The sequence below is a fragment of the Oryza sativa genome, chromosome 1 (assembly GCF_034140825.1).
Source record: "Oryza sativa Japonica Group chromosome 1, ASM3414082v1".
NCBI lineage: Eukaryota > Viridiplantae > Streptophyta > Magnoliopsida > Poales > Poaceae > Oryza > Oryza sativa.
Genome location: NC_089035.1, coordinates 20,510,696 through 20,532,268, shown reverse-complemented (window position 1 = coordinate 20,532,268; position 21,573 = coordinate 20,510,696). Strand labels below are relative to the sequence as shown.

General features: G+C 48.2%; 1 protein-coding gene and 3 long non-coding RNA genes across 4 annotated transcripts; 1 reads left to right on the top strand and 3 right to left on the bottom strand.

Moving 5' to 3' along the window:
- Positions 1-922: 922 nt before the first annotated feature.
- On the bottom strand, positions 923-3,212 carry LOC4326868 (bidirectional sugar transporter SWEET2a-like). Its single transcript, NM_001406288.1, has 6 exons — positions 2,958-3,212; positions 2,727-2,763; positions 2,386-2,602; positions 1,751-1,909; positions 1,456-1,575; positions 923-1,363 (listed from the first exon to the last, which is right to left on the bottom strand). The coding sequence occupies exons 1-6, from the start codon at positions 3,043-3,045 to the stop codon at positions 1,253-1,255; spliced, it is 732 nt and encodes a 243-aa protein (NP_001393217.1). The 5' UTR covers positions 3,046-3,212; the 3' UTR covers positions 923-1,252.
- Positions 3,213-3,306: 94 nt separating this feature from the next.
- Positions 3,307-6,642, bottom strand: LOC107279238 (uncharacterized). The gene is made up of 2 exons (XR_010741847.1): positions 6,231-6,642; positions 3,307-6,115 (listed from the first exon to the last, which is right to left on the bottom strand). It is a non-coding gene; the product is annotated as an uncharacterized lncRNA (long non-coding RNA).
- Positions 6,643-7,041: 399 nt separating this feature from the next.
- LOC136354999 (uncharacterized) lies at positions 7,042-8,027 on the top strand. Its single transcript, XR_010738975.1, has 2 exons — positions 7,042-7,156; positions 7,266-8,027. It is a non-coding gene; the product is annotated as an uncharacterized lncRNA (long non-coding RNA).
- Positions 7,767-8,887, bottom strand: LOC112939333 (uncharacterized). Its single transcript, XR_003242948.2, has 2 exons — positions 8,075-8,887; positions 7,767-7,970 (listed from the first exon to the last, which is right to left on the bottom strand). It is a non-coding gene; the product is annotated as an uncharacterized lncRNA (long non-coding RNA).
- Between the last annotated feature and the right edge of the window lie 12,686 nt (positions 8,888-21,573).

Genomic DNA, 21,573 nt, shown 5'->3' with positions numbered 1-21,573 from the left:
TTTCCAGTTCCTCGTATCAACACCTGCTAGAAATCGTTGAATGATTCATACAGGTACCGAAATTTTGTTCGTCAAATACGGATAATCCGGAGGCAACCTGTCGTTGCCAAGCCGTGAGGCACGTGAAAAATAATTATTGGTCCCAAGTGCACTTATCTTAATAAATACAGTAACTGTCACGAGATATCTCATGCATTCATGCAAGGTCAAATAACCCGACTTAAAATATTTTTTTTCTATCATTGTCTTCACATTAATGTTGTGTACAAACCACAATCGTGGATTAAGTCTACGCAACAATGATGCTGTACACTTAAGGAACCTGGTACCTATATTCAAATATAAAAACTTGATCACATTACAGCGAAGCTGACCTGTTACCTGTACAACAAACGATCACTCCATCTCAAAAAAATAGAAAAAGATCACTTGCCTAGTTGTGCCGCTGTGTACGAATAGGAGAAATCATGAATCAGCTATCTTTCTTACAGAAACTTGAACTAAATCGGATAACCACGGCACTTGTTATATCTTCAGAAATTTCTGATAACCTCAATCTGGTGCCAAACAGAGATATCAACATCAGGTCAACTTTCTCCTCTGAATTCAAGCTTCCTGGTTGTAATTTCGTCCAATTAAGGCAATGTAACTGACATTTGGATGAAGAAAGCAACTGAATTGATCAAGGACCAGTTGCAATTTAATATTATCAACTGCTCTGTACTAGAAATCAGTAGATGGGTGACGTTTCTGTATTATTGTGTTCAACAAAACAAAACGTGCAAGCTGTACTGAGACACCAATAGCTTGCAAGAAAGCGATCCCAATGAAAGCTACTCCCTTGGAAAGCCAAGTTGAGACCACTTGAATTTTCTCACCAACCTTTGGCTAAATCAGGAGCCAGAAATTTAGAACAAATAGTAAGTGTTAATGCTAGCTTTCGGATTTAGCTAGATAAATTTCACCTCTTACAGCTCCAATTGTAGATTGTGACGATTTTTGTTTCTGATATACAAAGGTATCCAAGAACCAAGAAATGATGTGGCAGCTAGCAACAGAGCTGGAAAACTACTTTCAATATGGTATACCAAAATCTATTTGTACATTTCAAACCACAAAACAATTTTACAAAAGAACAGTAAACACCACCACCAACACAAAATCCAATATGTGATAACTGATAAGAGAACCGATGATTTTCCAAGAAACAAAGGCAGGCAAATTGCTTGCAGGACCTTGTTCCTTGGTGTGCTCATGTATGTGTGACTAGCAATGGGAGGCTGTCCTCTCTTGATCCTTTTCTGAAGTAGCCATAGAGCACCAATTGAATGACACCCAAAACGGTTCCAATCCCATTTGGAATCTGAAATTGACAATTCAACAAGATGAATGCACCGAACAGATATAATGCTAGACAGCCAACTAAGCAAAAGCAACAGCTAACTGGAATCTTACATATATGAAGAAATCATGCAGTAGAACTCCATATGCGAAGAACGATACGCTCATCAAGAACATAGAGAGTGACAAATAGAAGGGCATGTACTCCACGCTCTTCGTCCTGATCACCAGATTCTGTTGAAGACAAAAAATGCATAAAAGAAAAGGATCAATACACTGTTGCTAAGAATATTTCAAGAACATGAAAAGATTAGTCAAGGCTAACTGTATCAAAATGCACAATGTTTACTTGAAACTACAATTTATTGTGGATTATAAAAACTAAGAAGTGCAATTCATTAGAACTCACAATGATGGACAAGGGGGACGCAAACATGAATATGAGGGACGCAACGCTGAGGTAACCGACGAACAATTGCCGTGTTTGGTGATCAAACAACGCCAGACTAACATACACAATTAGAGCGAACACGCCGAACACCATAACCAGCAGGCTGGACACCTTCACCTGCAGCAACACACCATTTCGTTAGAGAACTTTTATGGTACAATATACTACTAGTATAATACTGTCAGTATAAATGATATAATTGTGTAGATTGATTTGATCTTATACTCAATTCAATTTCAATTGCAGTATAAAATTTGAAAGGGTAAATTTGTCTCCTTTTTTTTTCGTTATTCTATCGTCAAACAGTGTTGCCGCTAAGTGTGTCATCATCAAATGGCGCTCAGGACAGTCCTCCACTAATAAACGAGGAGATCTAGGACCGGGTACTTACAATTAGATTAAATCCGAACCACAAATTACTAAAACATCTTTTTCAATTTTCTATCAAATTCCTAACATATGCACTTCTTTACACTGCCAGTATATACTGATAATATAATTGTAATGGAAAAAAAAGAAGAAGTCAATGGTCAGAAGAGCATATGCTGGGAATCTGATGAAGGTGGCAGGTAAGGTAAGGTAAGTTAAGTTACCCTGTTCTTGGCGTCGGCGAATGCGATGAAGGTGGCGGTGTAGGCGAGCTGGAAGAGGGCGCCGATGGAGTTGACGGTGGCGACGAGGACGACGCCGTAGGAGACGAAGGGGAGGCCGTACCAGAGACAGATGAGGCAGTTGAGTAGCGAGTAAATGTACGGCATCGCCGAGAACTGCTCCGTCGATCCGTTCCGGACGATCCTCTTGAACGTCGGCCTGAAATCAAATCCAACAACAGCCATTCTCAGTTGTCGGCATTATTGCAGCGATCCGACCAATCCGGACCAAGAAATCAGAAGATCACAAGTGGGGGGAAATCAGAGAGGGGCCGGGGGCTTACAGCGGGGAGATGAAGAGCACAAGAGCGAAGATGTTCCCTGCAGTAATGGGTGACAGACAGCAAACATGAATCAAATAGGCACAATCAACTGCCAAGAACATCTGAAACCTCTCCCCAATCCAACCAAGATTACCAAGAAGCAAGAAAGGAAAGAGCATCGAAGCACCCCAAAAATGGGAAGAGAGAGATAGAGAGAATGGGAAGAAGACGAAGAAGAAGCAATGGTAGTACCTGCAATCCCAGCGCCATAGCAGCAGACGTCGTGGAAGGGGGAGCCGGTGCTGGTGGCCGCCACCGATAAACCGAGAGCGTTCATCATCAAAGGAAGCTAGAAACAAGAAAGCCGGCGGCGGCGGCGGCTCGGCGGTGGGAGGCTTTGGCCTTTGGGGGAGGGAGGAATCCGTAATCCGGGGTTTCTTTCTCTCTCTAGCTGTTTCTTTGGTTGCTGGTTTGGGCGGCTGGCTTGGCTGCCGTCGTACGTGTCCCGTCCGCAAGATATAACCATGCGGGGGTTCGGGGGATATGTCGCCGTGAACAGTGGCGGAGCCAGGATTTGAAAGTTGGGTATTCCCGTCTAACAAAAAAATTCATAGTAAAAAAAATCAATGGTTCACAGTATGTCAATACCGATAATCTAAGAAATAAAATTACAAATTATTACATGGTATCTCTAATTTTCTATTTCGGTTCCTTCGTGGCTTGGAAGAGTAGCTTTAATTCTGCGTTCCTTCATGGCTTGAAAGCGGTTTATAATATCACACTCCTTGACTTTCAAAAACATCTCACGCTCAATAAATGTGACCAAGCAATCATTCAAGTATTGATCCCCCATCCTGTTTCTCAATTTATTCTTCACATAATTCATGGCAGAAAATATTCTTTCAACACTAGCTGTTGCTACTGGAAGTACCAGAACCAATTTGAGAAGCTTGGAAATAATCTCATGTCTATTGTGCAATTTTGTTTCAACAATCATAATGGAAAGATTAGCAAGATTTTTTACTTTTCTAAACCTTTCATCTATACGCATCTCAGTGAGGAAGAGCTTCAATGCTGATGGAAGATGGTTCATCTCTGTGCTTGAGAAATCATTAGGATAAAACCGTGCAAGCTTAATCAACTTATCTTTGTCCCAACTAGCAAAGTTATCTATAGGACTAAATGCAGCCATACAAAGGAGCAAATCTGTGTTTACCTCATCAAACCGTTCATTAAGCTCTTGTAGTTGTCTATCAATGACACTTAGAAACATGTCAACATGGAAGCGATGCATATTCTTGATTTTAATAAAGAACCTCCTATCTCTTCCAACCGGCCGATAGAAAGAGTCCATATCAGGGATCTTGATCTTATGCTTCACACAAAAAGATTGCACTTCTTGAAGAAAATCATCCCATCCAGGATCCTCGCGTAATTGCTGCAATTGAAACTTTGTCAATAAAATCAGTCCTACTGCATTAACAATGTCTTGATCCCTCTTCTGCAAAGCATGATTCAAGTCAGATGTGAACCCAAGTACTGTTTGCATCAAGTGTGCCATAAAAACAAACTCAAATGATTGGAATATTGTCAACACTGTTTGTGCATTTGCACATTCTGCACCAAAAGAGCGATCCTTGCCAACCATTATAAGAACTTTTTGAATTGAAGGATACAAAGATAGGACATGCATAACAGTTTTATAGTGAGATCCCCAACGAGTATCTGCTGGCCTGCCCAAACCCATTTCTTGATTCAAACCCTTTCCAGTTTCAATGTCACCCAAATCTAGTTCTTCTACAATTCTTTGAGCTTGTGCAACTCTAAGCATTTCTGTCTTCTTACAAGAATTCCCAAGAAGATTTAACAAAAATCTAAGTTGCTCAAAGAACCACACACAATCTGGGTTTTCTTTAGCAACAGCCACAAGTGTTAATTGGAGTTGATGTGCAAAGCAATGGACATAATAGGCAGAAGGGCACTCATCCATAATCAATTTCTTTAGTCCATTAGCATGACCCTTCATGTTACTAGCACCGTCATAGCCTTGCCCACGGACCTTAGACAAGCTCAAGGAATGCTCCATAAGCAATGATTCAATTGCAGCTTTAAGTGTCAAGGAAGTAGTATTTTCAACATGAACAACACCAAGGAACCTCTCAACTACCCTTCCTTTTTTATCAACATATCTCAAACAAAGAGCCAACTGTTCTTTTTGGTACACATCACTAGATTCATCGGCAAGTATTGCAAAATATTCATCACCAAGGTCTTCCATGATAAGCTTAGTAGTTTCTTTGGCACAACAATTAGCTATCTGTTTTTGTATTTCGGGAGCAGTCAACTTACAATTCTTTGGAGCATTATTCAAAACCACCTTACCAACTTCTTCAAAGTTTTCTGCTAGCATACTCAACATCTCAAGGAAATTTCCTTTATTAAGTGACTTTTCACTTTCATAATGTCCACGGGCAGCCAAACCTTGCCTTAAAAGAAACTTCAAGCACTTCATTGAATAGGTTAAACGAGCCATATATCTAGCCTTGTCTTGTTCATTGGTGGCAGCAAAGCTCTCAACAATATTTGTTTTAGGTGCAAGGAAGTGATTGTATTTATCTTGTGCCACATTGTGAAAGCTAGTCATACCACCAACATGTTTTGCAATCCTTTTTCTCATGTGCCAATTCCTAAATCCCCTATTTACAAATGCATCTCCACCAGAATTATTAATTTTATGCTTGAATAAGTAACAAATAAAACAGAATGCAGCATCTTGTTCCACACTATATTCAAGCCATTTAAATTCGTCATACCAACTAGGAAGGAAGCGCCGAGGCTTACCTCCAATTTTCCTTATAGGAAAATTGTGGCTGCGTGGTTGGCATGGCCCTAATGCAATATATCCCCTTATCACAGAATTCCGTTCATTGACATCATAATTTTTGATTGCAATTCGCCTTCCAGGATCATGACAAAGTAAATCAATGTCATAAATAGCTTCATCACTTGAGTCATACTCTGTCTCTTCATCATCACCATCTCTGATGGGAGACCAATCTCTGATAGGAGACCAAGTGGAAGGTTGCTCCTGCTGTGTCACTGCTGTTGCTATGTCTGGATCATTGCTAGCTACCTCTGTTTCAGGTTCTGTCACATCTCTTGCTGCATCACTGGCTGCTACCTCAGGCACAACCTCAACTGCAGTAATCTGAATCTGAACTGGACTCTCATTTGCATCTGTAATCGGCTGAACAGAAGGAACAGCAACTTCACTGTCAATTCTAACTGGCTGTGTTGTTGATCCAGAACCAGAACCTAACCCTACCTTCCTAGACTTTGAATGTCTATCCCACAAAGTCTTCAAATCAATCGATTTCTTCTTCATTTTGAGAGTTCTTCAATCTACAGAACTACAAAAGTACAGGAAAAAGAAACTACTCAGAGACTAAGGTAAAAAAACATCAGACATGGACACATAGTGAGTGGATTTAGGACTGATTGAATCTTGAACTCTTGATTTGTCACCTGAAATTGCGCCTGCCGCAGTGCCGCTGGGCGCTGTCCCGCTGAGCTGCAGCTGTTGGCCGGCCGTCGCCGCGCCCCTGCCCCTCGGCCTCGTGGCCTCGCTCCCGCCGTCACCGGTCGCCCGTCGGTTGCCGTCTCGCGGCCTCGCCGCGCCGCCGCCGAATGCCTCGCCACGGCGTCGCGCCGCTGCCGAATGCCTCGCCGCGCCACCGCTGGTCTAGCTCCCTGCTCCCGTCGCCGGTCGCCGGACGCCTTGCCGCTTCCGCTGGTCGCCGCGCCGCCGTGCCGCCGCCGAACGCCGCCACCTAGGGTTTGGAATCAAATGGGGAATTGGGGAGCGGGCGAGCAGCGCATTTGCGCGTGAGGGTGAGGCGTGAGCCGAGCGAGGGACTCTGGAGGAGTGGGGACAACTAATATGTGTATATGTGTTATGTGTATATACTGAAGTATAGTTGTTTTTTGATAAAAAAAGTTGGGTATTCCTGGGAATACATAGGCATCACTGTAGCTCCGCCCCTGGCCGTGAAATCGTGGGGAGATTTTCTTTTTTGGTTTTTTGTCGAGGATAAATCCTCGCGTTTTTCTCTTTTAATTTCCCTCGTGTCATGTATAGTAGTACTCCACCAGGACGAACGATACGATAGTAGTAGTACGATTACGCGTATCCGGTCGGTCTCATCCGGAGAGCGGATGCGTGGGCGGCGCCCGGGATGAGAGTCCCGCGCACATGCGTACTGTACATGTAACTACGACTTGTTGTCTGTCTCCTGCTGCTACGTGGGTCTCGTCTCTCTCTCCCCCGTCTTGATGTGGATCTGCCAGCTACTTCTTCCGTGGTTTACTGCTTCCTCTTGTGCTACTTCTTCTCCTCCCTCGACCTTGTGCACTGGCGATTGGTGATGGAAGGCAAGAAACTATAGCGCGTGGTAAACCGTAAACACTCCATAAAATTCCTGTTTTATGGCACCATTCAGGCAATATTTATTCCTTTCATCCTAAAACACGGCTATTTAATATTGGCAAATTTTGTTACAGGACATCGCAATTGTGTGGTTTTAGCTCAGAGACACCGCGAAAGTGAAGACATCCCATGATCGTGGATATTTGCCGATAGACACCGCGCCGTCTGCCATGCTGACGTGTCGGACGGGAGGCCGTTTTTTTGACGCGGTCGGACGTAAATACCCCTGTGCAAGAGATAATAAGGTTACGTGGAGACCACTTGACAATGTCTCCCTCCTCTTCTTTTTCTTCTCTCTCGATTTCTTCTCCTCTCGATCTCTCCTCCTCATCTCTCTCCCTCTCGTTTCCCTTAATCCCCACGTGCGTGCGCGCCCGAGCGGGATGTGGCAGGCGCATGACGGCGCGGCCAGCGACCGGCCGCAGTGGCTCGGGCCGAGGCGACGGTGGCAGCCTGAAGGCGGCCCGGCGGCGTCGGGTGGATGGGGAGGCAGCGTGGCGGACGGCGACAGCGTCGGGCAACGCCGGCGGCGAACGAGCCGCCGAGCAAGGCCATGGGCCACGCCGCCGTGACGAAGGCGGACACGGGCGGCACGTCGCGGAGTGCGCGCCAGACGGTGCTGTTGCACTTGAAGCCTGAGCCGAAGCTGATCTGCCAGACGCGGTGGCCGCGGTAGACGCGCCCCTTGGCCTCGGCGTAGGCGAGCTTATATCAAAGCGAGCTGCTGCTGGTGTTAATTGCACATTAGGCTCAACATCCCGACCTCTCTCTTTGATTTCCTGCATCAATCAAGCTAAGCTTGGTTAATTAATTAACTCACAGATTATTGTATATCACTCATTATTGTTTGTTCTAGATCGATCACTTTTGTGCGTGCGGTTACCTCGATGGTGGAAGCAAGAGCAATGGCAGTAGGCGGCGGCGGCGTGAGCCAGATGCAGCCGTCGTCTTCGCTCCACCACTCGGCTACCGCCTGAGGCAGCAGCTCCACTTCCGCCGGCAGGCATTGGGTGGATGGGGAGAAAAGGCCGGCGCAGCGAGGAGGTGCCGGGGCAGCGCCGGGCAGAGGAGGCGGAGGTGGAGGCGTTGGGTGGTCGCGGAGGCGGCGCCCGTGCGGGCCGGCGCTCGCAGTGTGGTTGTGGTCTCGAGCAAGACGAAGACGGCGGTGGTCGCGGTGGCGATTCGTTCGGCGGAGATGGAGGCCGGAGGTGCTGACAGTCGTGGTGGCGAAGTGGCAGTGGCGCGGGGGTGGTGCTCGCGCGGGAGATGTGGCCGCGCGTGGTGGCAGCGGCCGAGCGGACGGCTTGGCGCGGCGGCGGAGAGGGGAAAGTGGTAGCTGGCCGCGGTGGGGAGTGGCCTGACGGGAGGCCTTTTTTTTCTGACGTGGCACAAGGGTATTTACGTCCGACCACGTCAAAAAAACAGACTCCCGTCCGCCACGTCAGCACGACAAGTATCCTTTAGACGGCGCGGTGTTCATCGGCAAATATCCACGATTATAGGATGTCTTCCGCCAAAACTTTACTTTCGCGGTGTCCTTGAGCTAAAACCACATGATTGCGATGTCCCGTAGCAAAATTTGCCTTTAATATTAGGCTGAGTTCTTTTTCCAACTTTTTTTAACTCATCTTACTCATGTTCCGTGTGCACGCTTTTCAAACTAGTAAATAATGTGTTTTTTATAAAAAGTTTCTATACAAAAGTTGCTTAAAAAATTATATTAATCAATTTTTTTAAACAAATAACTAATACTTAATTAATCACTCGCTAATAGACCATTACGTTTTTCGTGCACTACAAATGTGTTTCCAACCAGTGGCGGATCCAGAAAATCGATTCGTTGGTGTCATAACGTGTCTATCGGTGTCATAGCATGCTAATTATGTTTATATCATAGTGTTATAACATATGGATAAGTAATTTCATTATAGATTTTGCTGAAAGTCGTCGGTGTCGCCTGACAGCGGCCATTCTACTGTAGATCTGCCCCTGTTTCCTAACCTGGGAAACGAACACAACCTTAGGCATAATGTGTATTACTACTACGAAAAGGAGTTTGGACAAAAACTCTTATGAAAAAAAATGAACATATTCGACTACTTGATACAGTCATAGAGCAGTATAGTCAGGAAATTCATTGTTATTAAATACATAAGTCATTCTACATATTAATTAGCTGCATTGAAAAAAAGTAGGAAAAAGTACACGCAAGGTCCCTCAACTTGTTAGTGCCACGCCCCGAACTAGTCCCGACCGGAACTAGCCCGTGACGCTCCAAATTAACCTGTTAATCGATACCAGTCCCAGGAAACAGTGCTGGTATCACAGGAAGACAGAGTATCACAGCAACAGAGGTCTCTTTATTATAGAGTAGGAGTACAGTCATGTTGGGCTGCGGACAGATCCCGAGCTCACAACTGCATTACAAAAGGGAAGCGGAAGCCAAGACTTGGACCAAACATCACAGGCGCGACTTGGGAACTAGGCCGAAACCCTAAAACTCATCGTAGCCGGCTTGCTCCTGGAAGAACTCCTCGTCAGCGGGATCCGCTTCATCTTCTTTAGCAACTGGGGGGGAATTATTTATATAGAGCAAGGGTGAGTACAGGAGTACTCAGCAAGCCATGGAAAATAAGTGTTTAATGCAGACTTCAAGGAAAGGCTGTTGTTTTTGCAATTGATTTTATTTAAACTCTTTTCTGAAACAACTAAGTGAGTGCTTCTCAAACGACACGGATGAGACAATGCGTCTCGTTCGGTCGGAGTATGTGCAATGTATCAGTCTTTTGAATCGATCTAGGTTGGCACCCGGCCAACAACTTTCAAACGGCCACCCGGGCCTGGCTGATCCCATCAGCCGCAGATTTTCCAAACATCAATCCCAAACCACATCCGCAAATTTCACAAAGCAGTAGTCAAACAAAACTGCGCTAGGAATCACCTCACATCCGCCCATGACCGTGGGCACGGCTGTTCGAACAGTTTAATAACCTCTGCAGAGGGGGTACACTTTACCCAGACGACATTACTAACCCGGATCATCCAGCCCGTGCAGAACGGCCACGACTAGAGACCTTAAGGCTTTCATGACAAGGCATTTCGAAAGCCGACACAGGTTCACCATATGCCAACGAGAGGGGTCCCAGACCAACACCAGATTAGGTCCCAGACCATACTGTGCCAGGAAGCCCAGGGGTCCTCCCCGACACCACCCCGGCGAATCCACATGTCTCTTAGCATCATGGCTCCCCCGATAAGCTAGTTACTCAGCCAGGGGTGTCCCATTCCACCCATGTGGTCGTACTTGTCTTATGTTCGGATAAAATTTCAAGGAAACGGTCCTTAAGTGCAAGAGCGGGAAACCGTACACCCGGTACGTTCCCTGGTCCGCGGTTTTGGAGATTCATTTAGTTCGCAAGCACCAACCCAGGTGTCGGGTTTTCCAAGTCTTTTGTAAAACCCAAGTTTTACCCAAGATGTTTCTCAGATTTTAAGTTTGAAGGCGACCATCGATACCCGTGCAGAGTGCACGAATACCGAGGCGCAACTAGGTGGGTACAAGGGAACATGGTATAACAATTACAAAGGAAGGATCAGATGCAACAAGTTAGGTGGGTCCGCCAATCTGCCTTGCAGACGGGACAAGCAGATTAAGTGCGATCCTATCGATGCATAATATTTTTCAAGCAACATAATTAAGTTCAAATATAGGCTCAAGATGTTCAAAGGTGGCTTGCCTCGCTCGAGATCTTGAGCTTGATCTTCGAAATCCTCGCACTGCGGGTCTTCGGGCTCCGAAACTACACGCGAAACGGGACAACTCAGCAAACGGCGAAAATAAAGCCTTATTATTGACCTCTAAGCATGCCATTAGATAGATCTCGAGATTTGAGGAATTTTGGAAGTTGAACGGAGTCAAACGGACTTACGGTTGGGAAGATATTGAATTTCTAAGATTATTGGATTTTTGGTCAAAAGGAAAAGGATTTATTTAAATCCTTTTTGAAAAAGAAAAGAAAAGAAAAGAAGGAGGGAGGGAAATTAGACTTCCCTCGGGCGGCTAGGGCGCGGCCCGAGAGAATGGGGCGGCTCGGCGAGAAGTGGCAGCGAGGGCGGAGGGCGCTCGGCTCGGCGCGGCTCACGCGCACGCGTGCGCAGCTCACGGGCAGAGCGGGGGGAGAGGGAGAGAGAGAGGGAGAGAGAGAGAGAGAGCCGGGGAGGGAGGGGGAGATGGGCCGAGAGGAGTTCGGCCTATCGAACCCAAGGGAGGCAAAATAGACTTTTGCGGAGGGATTTGATTTGGGAAGGATTTGGATTCGGGATTGAACTCGATGATAGATCGGGGATTTGAGATCTGAGATGGCACGGACACTAGACAACAAGCAAAGAAACGGATTTCGCAAATAGGGTTTTTAAGAGATAGTTTTTCCCGCTAGGCGCCACGACAGAACGGGCGCTACAGACCACCCCCCCTAACAAGAATCTCGACCCCGAGATTCAGCACCTATGGGAGTAGCTCCGGGAACTCGGTGCAGAGAAGATCTTCTCGTTCCCAGGTTGCCTCATCTTCAGAATGATTGCTCCATTGGACCTTGTAGAACTTGATAGTCTTCCTTCGGGTCTGACGTTCTGCCTCTTCAAGAACCTTGATCGGCCTTTCCTTGTAGGTCAGATTCTTTTCCAGCTCGATATTACCCAGGGGAACTTGTTCTTCTGGAACTCGAAGACATTTCTTTAACTGGGATACGTGGAACACGTTGTGCACATCTGCGAGACCTTCAGGTAACTCAAGCTGATAAGCCACTTCGCCACGTCTGGCGGTTATGAGGTAGGGGCCGATGTAGCGGGGTGCTAACTTGCCGGACATCCCAAACCTCCTCATACCACGGAGAGGTGATACCCGCAGGTACACATGATCTCCTTTTTCGAACTCAAGGTCACGCCTCCGATTGTCAGCGTAATTCTTCTGACGGTTCTGCGCTGTCTTTAAACGTTCTCGGATCAGCTTAACTTGTTCTTCTGCTGCCTTGAGCATGTCAGGACCGAATACCAGCGCTTCGCCCACCTCAGTCCAGCACAAGGGAGTGCGGCACTTTCTACCGAACATTGCCTCATTCGGCGACACCTGAATGCTGGCCTGATAACTGTTGTTGTATGAGAACTCAGCATACGGCAAACAACGATCCCAAGTGCCTTCGAAATCCAGGGCACACGCACGTAGCATGTCTTCTAGGATTTGGTTTACCCTTTCTGTCTGACCATCGGTCTGCGGATGGTAAGCTGTACTAAAATTTAGATCGGTTCCGAGAGCTTCATGCAACTGCTTCTAGAACCTTGAGGTGAACTGAGTGCCTCGGTCTGACACAATCTTCTTGGGACAGCCAAATCTACATACGACATGGGTCATGTAGAGTTCTGCTAGTTTCTTTCCATCAAAGGTGGTTTTCACTGGCACGAAATGAGCTGATTTCGTGAGTCGATCCACGATTACCCAGATGGAGTCGTACCCGCTAGGATTAAATTTTTTATAGCCCGTTCAATAGGATTAAATTCTTCTAGTCTTTAATAGGATTATCTTAATTTGTATTAAATTCTTGCTTTAACACGTCGATCATATTTTGTTGAAAATCATCATATTTCCATCTTTTTATATTATGTGTTTTCTATGTAAGTCTAATTATTTAAGATATCTAATCTCAAAAAAAATATTTAAGATATCTAATATTTTTAAAATACTGATTATTTAGTCTCATATTCAACTTAAACAAGCCATGATCCATGTCGAAACAAGATTTCGACAATAATAAAAGGGGGTGGCTATCAAGCTAGGAAAGTGGATGGGTTTGTAGACAAGGAATTTTATACAGGTTCAGGCCTTCTTATTCAAGAAGTAATACCCTACTCCTGTCCGGGGATGATTCCGCCGAGTGTGTTATTGATTGTATGATTGGGAGAAAAAAGAATCGTGCCCCAAGAGGCACACGTACCCTCCTTATATAGGGGAAGGGATCCGTAATACAAGGTACAGTCTATATCCTAACGGAATATGGGATTACAGATAAAATACAATCGTAACCGACTAGGATCCCAGGTACTTTCTTGACATACAAGTTTAGAATCTAACCCGAGTCCTCATAAAGATATTCTATCTATATTTGGTACTGTATATCCAGCTGGAATATAACCGCCATGTAGATATGGGATAACCATGTCGCGACCGGGAAAATTGCCTTTTCCCGAACGCTAGTGTATTAATCCCCGTCCCAGGAAAAGCCGGGGTACACCACACAAACATGATATAAAAGACACATCTTTATTATATCGATAATATTTACATTATTACAAAGGCGCTTCAGGCCTGACAATCAAAAATAAACAGCAGCGGACTAGCGGGCCTACGGCTCCATCTCCACAGGCGCTCAACTGGGGTATAAGCCAGGACTCCACCTAAGACATCTTCTCCAAAGCTTCTCTTACTGAAGAGGGGAAAGATTGAGCAAGAATGAGTACAACCACAGTACTCAGCAAGCCACACCGGCAGATGCATGATTAATGCAAGGGGGTACAAGGGGTAATAATATAGGGGTTAAGTTTTGCAGAAAGCAGCATTTAAAAGTCACTTAGTTGCCCAAAGCCATTTTATAAAGACGATCCTAGAGCTACACAGTATTATTAATCAAGGCCGTGAACCCTCACGAACCTGCCTTAACCCAAGGCCTACGATGATTCAGACCGAACTGGCAACCCGACCCTGGGTCCTAGCTCGTCCCAAGCCAACCCAGGCCAACCATTCCACATTTTAGTTGTTGAGCAAATTTTAAGAATTAAAACACTAACTTGGGTACATTGCTCGGCTTGCCCATAACCGAGGGCGCGGCTATTCGAATAGGTTTTACTCTGATCAGAGGTGTACATCTTTACCCACAAGACACATCTTCCTCACGTGTAACCACGTGCCACATACCACCACGGTATACGGACGGAAGACGTGACATAGTTCCCAACCCATCCTAGCCATAAACAAGAGTACCGACCCAACCCCACCTACGGCCGGAACCCCCGGGACAGGCAGGCAGGATTGAGCCCCCTAGCAGCAGGACACCAGCCCTGTGCCATGACATCTCGACTACCGGGCCGCAGCTCGTGTAGCCTTCATTTGCCCTGGAGAATGTCCATCGACCCCCGACTTCATCCATCTCCAATCCGTGTACTTTTGTTTATAACCAGACTGAGCCACAAACTAAGCCTTACCCACTAGACATGTGGAAGTACGGTAGTGCTTTGCAACAGAGGCCTGAGCTTAATCCTTATAGTGGCCGGGGTGCTACTTCCCACAACTGGCATGCACCCAAACCCCACCAAAAAACAGGTTTTAGGGGCTTTGAAAGAGGAAGAGAGGGATATGTCCAATTCCACCATAAGCCAACCATTCCATAGTGTCCAGATGATATGAGAATTCCCAAAGTCTAAAGTTATATAACCACCTAATGTTGCCTAATTAACCAGCGAAGCATCTGTCGCGTCCCAAATCGACTCTAAAATACATCCTCGAAATTGTGCAAAGAATAATTAAAATTCATGTGAAAGCCTCCAACAATTAAAATGTGCAAATGTAAAAGTCAAATGAGGCTTGGAGGATTTTTGTATATTTCCTAAAAGCCTAAAATGCGTAAATAAATTTTAGTGGAATTTTCAGAGCACAAATAATAATTGAAAAGAAATAAACAAAGTTGAAAAGGTTTATAAAAAGAAAAACCCTAAAAGAAGTCTTCTTTCCCCCCTTTTCCTTCTTGGGCCGGCTCGGCCCACTTCTCTCCCTCCCTCTCTCTCTTCGCCCCTCCGGCCCATCGGCTCCTCCCCGAGCGCGCGCCGCTGACAGGCGGGCCCGCCCGCCACCCTCGCTGACGGGTGGGGCCCACCTGTCATCCCCAACCCCGCGCCGCGCCCGCCGCCGCCCGTGCCCTAGCGCCGCCGCCGCCGCCGAATCCGCCGCATCCCGCCTTCCCCGCGCGCCATAAAGAGGGGCGAATTACTCCCCGTGATTCCCTCTCCCGATTCCCCCTCTTTTCCCTCTCTCTCTCCCTCGGATTCGTCCGATTTGAATCCCGCAATCGTCGCCGGCGTCTTCAATGGAGCCCGAGAACTCCGCGGCCGGTTTCCTTTCTCTCCGGCCGCCCCCTCTCTCTCCCGTCGCTATAAAATCAATCCCCGAGCTCCGCTCCTCCGTTTCCGCCACTCGCCGCTCACTCTCCCCGTCGGAATCGAGCCCGCACCATCGCACCTTCTCTCCGCCGTCGCCGCCGTGCTCCGGTTCGCCGCCGCCGTCGCTCCGGACTTCCTCCCCACTCGGCGTCACCTCCATCGGCTTCGCCGCGTTCCCGTCGACCTCGTCCGCGCCTCCGTTTCGCTCGCCGACCGCCGGAGCACCGTCGTCCTCGCCGTCCCGAACCGCGCCGCCGCCTTCTTCCGCTTCGACCGCCGTTCCCGTCGTCGCCGTCGACCGGGGTGAGCCGAAGACCGTTCCTTTCGCTTCCCCCTTCCCTCCTCTCTCTCGGGTGCCGCTCCGCCGCGCCGGTGGTCGCCGGCGGTGACCATCGGGGCGCGGGCGTGTCCCCCTCCCGTCGGCCGTGCCGGCGAGGCTGCCTTCGGGCGCGCCCTCGCGGCTGCCAGGTGGGACCCGGCCGTCAGCCGCCCGCGCCAGCGGGTGCAGCTGACGCGTGGGACCCACGGCGCCGGCCGCCGCCAGCCGCGTGCTCCCGGTCCACCGTGGACCGAGAGGCTGACGCGTGGGCCCCACTCCCGTGGACCCGGTCCGCGCGCCCTCTCCCTCGGCTGACGCAATAAATGAGTTTTTTTTAATTAAAATTTAAATGAAGAAATTCGTAAATATCCATTTAAAGAGCATATAAACTTCAAATGGCCATATCTTGGCCATTTGAACTCGGAATTGGACCGTTCAAGTCTCTAATTTTTCCTTAAGAAGTCAAGAACCCATTTTTGTGCTTTGTTTCTGCTGTTATGTGGAGTTTAGTAGTGTAAAAGCCTTTTCTTTTCCGTTGGTCGTGTAGACGCTGCAGCTTCGGAAGATCCGCTCTTCGTGGAAGTCGAAGCCGTCGGTTGGGAAAGCGAGCAAGGCAAGTCACATCATCTTTGAACATATTGAATCCCAGTTTATAAAATTATGTTGATTTAAATTATTGCATTATCGCTTTATTTAAATTCCCGCGTTATCACTGTTTTATTTAGCCATGCCTATTTACCTTTGTTATGACCATATTATTATTGTTATTGTTATTATTATTACCTTGTTCACCCTAGATTAAACAAAACCTCAACTAGTGGACACTCTACTCGTGGTATCCCTAGTTTAAATTTAGGTAGATGCTTCGCAATTTAATTAGGTAACATTAGGTGGTTTTATAACTTTAGACTTGGGAAATATTCATATCACCTGGACACTATGGAATTGTTGGATTATTGTGGAATTGGCTTCACACCGCCCCCTCTATTCAAAATCCCCTAAATTGGTTTTAGGCTGGGCTCGGGGTGCATGGTTTTGATGGTAGCACCTCGGCCATATAAGGACCGGTCTTCGGGCCTCTGTTGCAAAGCACTACCGTACTTCCACATGTCTAGTGGGTAAGGCTTAGTTTGTGGCTCAGTCTAGTCATAAACAAAAGTACACGGATTGAAGATGGATGAAGTCGGGGGTCGATGGACATTCTCCAGGGCAAATGAAGGCTACACGAGCTGCGGCCCGGTAGTCGAGATGTCATATGGCAGAGGGTTGGTGCCCTGCTGCTAGGGGCTCAGTCTTGCCTGCCTGTCCCGGGGGTTCCGGCCGTAGGCGGGATTGGGTCGGTACTCTTGTCTAAGGCTAGGATGGGTTGGAAACTATGTCACGTCTTCCGTCCGTATATCGTGGTGGTATGTGGCACGTGGTTACACGTGAGGAAGATGTGTCTTGTGGGTAAAGATGTACACCTCTGATCAGAGTATAATCTATTCGAATAGCCGAGCCCTCGGTTATGGGCAAGCCGAGCAATGTACCCAAGTTAGTGTTTTAATTCTTAAAACTTGCTTAACAACTAAAATATGGAATGGTTGGCCTGGGTTGGCTTGGGACGAGCTGGGACCCAGGGTCGGGTTGCCAGTTCGGTCTGAATCATCATAGGCCTTGGGTTAAGGCAGGTTCGTGTGGGTTCACGGCCTTGATTAATAACATTGTATAGTTCTAAGATCGTGTTTATAAAATAGCCCTGAGCAACTAAATGTCTTTAAATGCTGTTTACTGCAACCCTAACCCCTCTATGTTATAATTCCCTTGTACTCCCTTGCATTTATTCTGCACTTGTGGGTGTGTCTTGTTGAGTACGGTGGTTGTACTCAGTCTTGCTCAATTTTTCCCAAGTCCAGAAGAGGAGCTCCTTGAAGATGAAGGCTTTGGTGTCTAGCTCGTGCCTGCCGTCAAGCGCCTGTGGTCGTCGCCCTAGTCTTCCGCTGTTTCTCGTTTGTCTCTGTGTGTGCTGGGCCTTCGCTGCCCATGTAATAAGTTAACTATTTACGCTTCCGCTTGTTAAACTCTGATTTGTATCAACTTTTGGTGTACCTTGCCTCCTGGGACAAGGATTAATGCACGCACGTCAGGAAAGCCCGTTGGGTTATTTCCGGTCGTGACAAGTTGGTATCAGAGCCTCCCTTGACCCTAGGACGAGCCGTAGATCCCAAGCCTTAGCAATATTTTCAAAAATAAAAATCCTTTGTTATTTGTGAAAACTGTCTAGTCTCTCTCTGTCTTGCTGCTTCACTTATCATCAAAATCTGACCTTTAAAATGTTGTTTCTCTTTTTGTTTTTGTTTGTAGATGGCCGGCAGCGTCACCCGTCGTGGTTTGGACATGACTGGCTTCGTTTTGGAGCTGCGAGGCATGTGCGTGGTCCTGGGGTATCCACACGGAGAGGACTACCAGGCCAGGCCGCTTCCGGATCAGGAGGGAGACGACGCGGAGCCCCACGCTGGGTGGGAGGTCACCGCAGTGATCCTCTCTGGCTCCCCCGAGCGGACTTCGCTGGCAGTCACCGCGGGTGGAGACTCCTTCCCCGCCGCTTGCCAGAACGCCGCTCTCCTCGCCATCGGCACCCTTCACCAGCGCTACCCGGACGAGTTGCAGCACTCGCCCTACCGCTACCACCCTCGTCGCGGAGGAGCCCGCGACTACGCCACCTTCCGGGATGCTAGCTCGGAGGATGACGCTACCATCGTGCACCTGGCACGCATGGTGGAGGCGTACGACGCGGCTCGTATCGACTTCCATCAGATGGTACGCCGCGGGATGGTCGAGAACAACATGAAGATCCTGGAGCTGCGTCAGGAGAACCTGCAGCTCAAGAAGGACCTCGACGCAGTGGAGGCGCAGCTGCACCAGCTCAAGGTCGCCCAGGGAGAGATCTGCCGCCCCAAGCGTCGCCGTGTCTGCCGCAGCCAGAAGATCACCGCCCGCAAGAGCACCTCCAGGCCCGAGCTTGTTCGTCAGTCCCTGGCGTGGACCTGCTTCGTCGAGACCCCTCGTGCCGAGCCTGCGCCCGTGGTTCCCCAGGAGGGGGAAGCCTCCGGCGTTGGTAGCTCGGAGGGTGCGCTGTTGCTCACCTTCCGTCCTGGCCCGTCGCAGCGGTAGACGAGCAGTTAGTAGGCTTGCGCGTGTGTTCTTTCTCGTTTGTCTTTTTTGGAGTCGTGTGGGGCATGGTTATGCCGGTGTGTGGTGTAACTATGTCGGAGCCTGTCTTATTTTATTTGCCTAAGCAACTTGAACATTAATGAACCAATTTAATAGCAGTGATAAATTTAAGAATAATGGTAGTCGTGGGTGGTTAGTTTTAATTGTTAGCTCTTTCTCTGTTTGCTGGCTCTGTGTGGGGTTTTCAGATGGTGACGACCAGGAGAAATGCTGCTACCGGTGATGGCAACCAACCCGAAAGCAGCAACCACAACCACCAGGGCAACCCACCTCCACCTCCTCCTCCGCCTCCACCACCACCACCAGACACCAACGCCATTCTCACCCAAATCCTCGCCCAGCAAGCCAACATGATGAATGCTTTCCTCCACCACCTCCAAAACCCGCCACAACAGAATGCTCCACCACCACCTCCCCAACACTCTAAACTCGCCGAGTTCCTCCGCATCCGCCCACCTACCTTCTCCAGCTCCAACAACCCCGTGGATGCTTTGGATTGGTTGCATGCCGTGGGGAAAAAGCTAGACACGGTGCAGTGCAGCGATGAGGAGAAAGTCGTCTTCGCCGCCCATCAGCTGCAGGGACCTGCATCTCTATGGTGGGACCACTTCCAGGCTACGCAGCCAGAGGGACAGCCGATTACTTGGGCTCGCTTCACCGCCGCTTTCCGGAGAACCCATGTGCCCGCTGGAGTCGTGGCTCTTAAGAAAAGGGAATTCCGAGAGTTGAAGCAAGGCAACCGCTCCGTGATGGAGTATTTGCATGAGTTCAACAACCTGGCCCGTTACGCTCCGGAGGATGTGCGGGAAGATGAGGAGAAGCAAGAGAAGTTCTTGGCAGGAATGGACCCTGAGCTGTCCGTCCGTCTAGTCTCTGGGGACTATCCGGATTTTCAACGACTGGTGGACAAGAGCATCCGCTTGGAAGCCAAGCACAAGGAGTTGGAATCGCACAAGCGCCGCTTGGCGAATTTCCGCAATCAACAGGGTGCTAACCAAAGGGTTCGCTACACCAATCCCTATCCAGGGGGATCCTCCTCGCAGCAGCAGCAGCAGCAACCTCGCCCAGCGCCTCGACCTCAATTCGTGGTGCGCGTCCCACAGCCGCAGCAGCAGCAGAATCAGCAAGGGACTCGTGCGCCCCGTCCTCCTACGCCAGCTGTGCAGCCCGTTCAAGGCCGCAGGGACGCTCAAGGTCAGCAGCGTCTGTGCTTCAACTGCTTCGAGCCCGGGCACTTTGCGGATAAATGCCCAAAGCCAAGGCGTCAGCAAGGCCAAGCGCCTCCCCGCTCCAACAACGGCGGGAAGGATGTCATTCGGGGTCGTGTGAATCACGTGACGGCCGAGGACGTGCTGACAACTCCAGACGTCATCGTTGGTACGTTCCTCGTTCATTCCATCCCTGCTACAATTTTGTTTGACTCTGGAGCTTCCCACTCGTTTATATCTGTGCCATTCGTGGGGAGAAATCAGTTGGGGGTAGAAAGGCTTAGAAACCCTCTGCTCATCACCACCCCTGGAGGGGTTATGACAGCAAAGTTTTATAGCCCTGCCGTCCCTATAGAAATTCAGGGGATTCCTTTTCCCTCGGATCTGATTCTGCTAGACACCAAGAACTTGGATGTGATTCTTGGGATGAATTGGTTGGCACAATTCCAAGGAGTAGTGGATTGCGCGAGACGCACTGTTACTCTGTACCGAGGGCCGGAACAACCGGTTGTTTTCTTTGCACCCCCAACCTCTGTTAGAAGTTCAGAACTTCATCAGATAGAACTGTCAGAAATTCCCATCGTCAGAGAGTTCGGAGACGTGTTTCCGGAAGAACTACCTGGTATGCCGCCCAAGCGAGAGATTGAGTTCCGAATAGATCTTGCTCCAGGAACTACTCCTCTGCACAAGCGACCCTACCGTATGGCAGCAAATGAACTAGCCGAAGTAAAGAAACAGTTGGAAGAGTTGAAAGAAAAGGGGTACATACGTCCGAGTACTTCCCCATGGGGTGCTCCTGTGATTTTTGTAGAGAAGAAAGACAAGACGAAGAGGATGTGCGTTGACTACAGAGCTCTCAATGAAGTCACCATCAAAAACAAGTACCCTCTTCCCCGGATCGATGATCTGTTCGATCAACTCAAAGGTGCCACTGTATTCTCCAAGATTGATCTCCGTTCCGGATATCACCAATTACGTATTCGTGAAGAAGATATTCCGAAGACCGCATTCACCACGCGATACGGGCTGTATGAATTCACGGTGATGTCGTTCGGTTTGACCAATGCACCTGCCTTCTTCATGAACTTAATGAATAAAGTGTTCATGGAATACTTGGATAAGTTTGTTGTGGTTTTCATTGATGACATTCTGATATACTCACAATCAGAGGAAGACCATCAGCACCATCTCCGTCTGGTGTTGGGAAAGTTGCGGGAACATCAATTGTATGCCAAGCTTAGCAAGTGTGAGTTCTGGTTGTCCGAAGTCAAATTCTTAGGGCACGTGATATCTGCTAAAGGAGTTGCTGTGGATCCCGAAACAGTGACCGCCGTCACCGATTGGAAGCAACCCAAGACAGTTACCCAAGTCCGCAGTTTCTTAGGTTTGGCAGGATACTATCGGAGATTCATCGAGAACTTCTCCAAAATCGCTCGACCC